The 4469-nt window shown below is 40.7% G+C and overlaps 1 protein-coding gene across 1 annotated transcript in view; it reads left to right on the top strand.

Moving 5' to 3' along the window:
• LOC101849279 overlaps nt 1-4469 on the top strand; it is a gene marked incomplete in the record, with an annotated part of 263881 nt that overhangs the window by 237069 nt on the left and 22343 nt on the right. Inside the window, 4 exon segments of the mRNA XM_013079452.2 lie at nt 254-373; nt 2024-2143; nt 2421-2540; nt 4186-4305. Coding sequence (XP_012934906.2) covers nt 254-373; nt 2024-2143; nt 2421-2540; nt 4186-4305 — 480 coding nt within the window.

The following is a 4469-nucleotide window of genomic DNA, read 5'->3' as shown; positions in this document are numbered from 1 at the left end:
GCTGTGGCAGCAGCATAGCTGCCCACTGTCCCGGGCCATCTGTATTTTGTACGGAAGGTCCCGGAAAATACGAACTCGGCAAGCATACTTCTAAAACAGAAAAATTAGGCCTAGCGAAGAGGGGAATCAGGGTCCATTGCAATGATGACTGGCGACTGACAGAGACTCTCCCCTCTGTATGAATGCACAAGAGTAATTTGTTTCTTGCAAATTTTTAACAAAATCTGGAATGTCTCTGTTGTTTGTTTGACAGATATTGATGAGTGTGACAACAATCCATGTGGACAGAATGAGAACTGTACCAACACCCAAGGCTCTTACTCCTGTGCCTGTGCCACAGGCTATGGCGGTGATCCAACAGGTGGCTGTACTGGTACGTGGATTTTTAAAAAAAGTACTTTATAGAATCTTTATAGAATGATTTATCATTACACCTACACTGGTTTTCACCAGGTTAAGAATGAATTATGGGCAGTGGCGTGGCTCTCCAAGTGCAAATGGCGCCATGGCGCCACCCTTTGAAATTGAGAAAGATTTTCTAAAAAGGGAATACGATGTTCCAAAACTTAACAAATATCACAATATTTTTTTCAAACCAATCTCTTATTCGTAAGTACTCCAGTCTTTAGTTAAGGTGTCAATAATTAGGCTAGTGGGAGGAGGGCGGGTAAGCCTCCCGTTGCCGGTCGCGAGATTCTCCCCACGTCTTTCGTTCCCTACGTGTGACTTCACCGAGGGCGCCGAACCCAGATCGGCCCAACCTAAACCAGTGTCTCTGCCTGAACCCATCTGGGTGTTCATTGTTTAGGTGTGACGTCTGGTCAAAATAATTCAAAATGATCAAAAACAATTTGATTCAATCAGTTGAAAACAGGGTTTTCTTTCCAAGAATAGCAAAAAAGTTTCTTTAATACCCCATCCAGACGTTTGACGGAAGACAAAAGAGATTCACCAAGAACATAAATCAACTAAAAATACTACAACAGGTACTCCCATCACACTAAAAGATTGTACTGTTGGGCCAAAGGGCCAAGATGGATTTGGCGCCTGTATGGTTGGGAGGGGATGGAGTGGTAGTTAGCCTGGACATGGCCACATGGCATGGTTGTGAACTGTCTAAAAATATGTTTTATTGTCTGCTTTCTAGAATCCAGAACTGCAAGGAATCAGGGAATGGGGTCATTATGTCAAGACGCCCCGAGGGCAATAGTGCATGCGAGGTCTTGACTGTGAATGTGTGCTTTTCTGTTGATCAGTTTGAAGTTATTGTTTTTGTGTGGGATTACGATGTGATGTGATTATGGGCATCTTGAGCGCTGAACTCTCTCTCCATCTATATAAAAGATTGTACCAGCACTTATCTATTCTTCTCGCATGGAAGTAGGTGTCCCTATATCGGTATTAAAATTAAATGAACAGGCGTATATAGTAGGTCTACAGTTTATAGGCCTGTAATAAGTAGGCAATACTATTCGTTGCGATAAATTTGTTCTTGGCGCCACTTTCTCTGGAAGTGACGCCACGCCCCTGATTATGGGTTAATGCAAGATAGATGAGGCAAGTTTGTATCAGTATGGTTGAGTTATATGGTCTCTCTCTGTGAAGATTCAGATATAAAAAGAAAAATTAACTCAAAGGGCCATAATGTTTTGTTTTTTTTTGGTTTGTTTTATTGTTTGTTTGTTTTTTATTTTGTTGTTTGTTTATTGGTTTTTTGGGGGGGTTTTTGTGTGGGGATTTTTTTTGGGGGGGGGGGGTTAAATTGTATTTGGAATGATTTAACATCAGGTCAGGATATGGTATCAGTGGTAAGTCATAAGTAATGTGTTTCTTTTATTTTGCATTCTGTTTTAATTAATTGTGTTCATCCCTCTCCCCCTCCCCGATTAGAAAGATAAACTTGAGAAGAAAGTAAAGGTGTGGTAGAGTGTTACAAATATGGAAATCTTATTTTGTTGCATGTCTAGATTAGTGTGAACTTCGACAAAATGTTTGAATGTCTCTACTGATCTTTGTTTCACAGATATAGACGAATGTCAGGACAGTCCATGTGGGCAGAATGCTGACTGTACCAACACTGTCGGTTCTTACTCCTGCAACTGTGCTTCAGGCTATAGTGGCAATCCAGATGTTGGTTGTGTTGGTACGTGAGCATAAGAAACAAATTCATACCTTTTTTTTTTCCAAGTGGTATGTGGACTGTCTTTACACCAGATCAGGATGGTATGGTTAGTAAGTGAAATAATGAGTATAATTGTGTGTGTGCATGTGCATAATGAAGAGCAGGAAGGCTTCACTTTTCGTTCGGCTCCACCGTGTCCAAGGCCTCAACGCTGTCTCCTCTGTATGAATGCACAAGAGTAATTTGTTTCTTGCAAATTTTAACAAAATCTGGAATGTCTCTGTTGTTCTTTTGACAGATATTGATGAGTGTGACAACAATCCATGTGGACAGAATGAGACCTGTACCAACACCCAAGGCTCTTACTCCTGTGCCTGTGCCACAGGCTATGGCGGTGATCCAACAGGTGGCTGTACTGGTACGTGGATTTTTTTTAAAAGTACTTTATGGAATCTTTATAGAATGATTTATCATTACCCCTACACTGGTTTTCATCAGGTTAAGAATGAATTATGGGCAGTGGCGTGGCTCTCCAAGTGCAAATGGCGCCATGGCGCCACCCTTTGAAATTGAGAAAGGATTTTCAAAAAAATAGGATGTTCCAAAACTTAACAAATATCACAATATTTTTTTCAAACCAATCTCTTATTCGTAAGTACTCCAGTCTTTAGTTAAGGTGTCAATAATTAGGCTAGTGGGAGGAGGGCGGGTAAGCCTCCCGTTGCCGGTCGCGAGATTCTCCCCGCGTCTTTCGTTCCCTACGTGTGACTTCACCGAGGGCGCCGAACCCAGATCGGCCCAACCTAAACCAGTGTCTCTGCCTGAACCCATCTGGGTGTTCATTGTTTAGGTGTGACGTCTGGTCAAATAATTCAAAATGATCAAAAACAATTTGGTTCAATCAGTTGAAAACAGGGTTTTCTTTCCAAGAATAGCAAAATAGTTTCTTTAATACCCCATCCAGACGTTTGACGGAAGACAAAAGAGATTCACCAAGAACATAACTCAACTAAAAATACTACAACAGGTACTCCCATCACACTAAAAGATTGTACTGTTGGGCCAAAGGGCCAAGATGGATTTGGCGCCTGTATGGTTGGGAGGGGATGGAGTGGTAGTTAGCCTGGACATGGCCACATGGCATGGTTGTGAACTGTCTAAAAATATGTTTTATTGTCTGCTTTCTAGAAACCAGAACTGCAAGGAATCAGGGAATGGGGTCATTATGTCAAGACGCCCAGAGGGCAATAGTGCATGCGAGGTCTTGACTGTGAATGTGTGCTTTTCTGTTGATCATTTGGAAGTTATTGTTTTGTGTGGGATTACGATGTGATGTGATTATGCACATCTTGAGCGCTGAACTCTCTCTCCATCTATATAAAAGATTGTACCAGCACTTATCTATTCTTCTCGCATGGAAGTAGGTGTCCCTATATCGGTATTAAAATTAAAGAACAGGCGTATATAGTAGGTCTACAGTTTATAGGCCTGTAATAAGTAGGCAATACTATTCGTTGCGATAAATTTGTTCTTGGCGCCACTTTCTCTGGAAGTGACGCCACGCCCCTGATTATGGGTTAATGCAAGATAGATGAGGCAAGTTTGTATCAGTATGGTTGAGTTATATGGTCTCTCTCTGTGAAGATTCAGATATAAAAAGAAAAATTAACTCAAAGGGCCATAATGTTTTGTTTTTTTTTGGTTTGTTTTATTGTTTGTTTGTTTTTTATTTTGTTGTTTGTTTATTGGTTTTTTGGGGGGGTTTTTGTGTGGGGATTTTTTTTTTGGGGGGGGGGGTTAAATTGTATTTGGACTGATTTAACATCAGGTCAGGATATGGTATCAGTGGTAAGTCATAAGTAATGTGTTTCTTTTATTTTGCATTCTGTTTTAATTAATTGTGTTCATCCCTCTCCCCCTCCCCGATTAGAAAGATAAACTTGAAAAGAAAGTAAAGGTGTGGTAGAGTGTTACAAATATGGAAATCTTATTTTGTTGCATGTCTAGATTAGTGTGAACTTCGACAAAATGTTTGAATGTCTCTACTGATCTTTGTTTCACAGATATAGACGAATGTCAGGACAGTCCATGTGGGCAGAATGCTGACTGTACCAACACTGTCGGTTCTTACTCCTGCAACTGTGCTTCAGGCTATAGTGGCAATCCAGATGTTGGTTGTGTTGGTACGTGAGCATAAGAAACAAATTCATACCTTTTTTTTTTTCCAAGTCGTATGTGGACTGTCTTTACACCAGATCAGGATGGTATGGTTAGTAAGTGAAATAATGAGTATAATTGTGTGTGTGCATGTGCATAATGAAGAGCAGGAAGGCTTCACTTTTCGTTC

The sequence above is a fragment of the Aplysia californica genome, unplaced genomic scaffold (assembly GCF_000002075.1).
Source record: "Aplysia californica isolate F4 #8 unplaced genomic scaffold, AplCal3.0 scaffold00052, whole genome shotgun sequence".
In the NCBI taxonomy this organism is placed as follows: Eukaryota; Metazoa; Mollusca; class Gastropoda; order Aplysiida; family Aplysiidae; genus Aplysia; species Aplysia californica.
The sequence above is the reverse complement of the archived record's forward strand: the minus strand, read 5'-3'. Positions and strand labels throughout refer to the sequence as shown.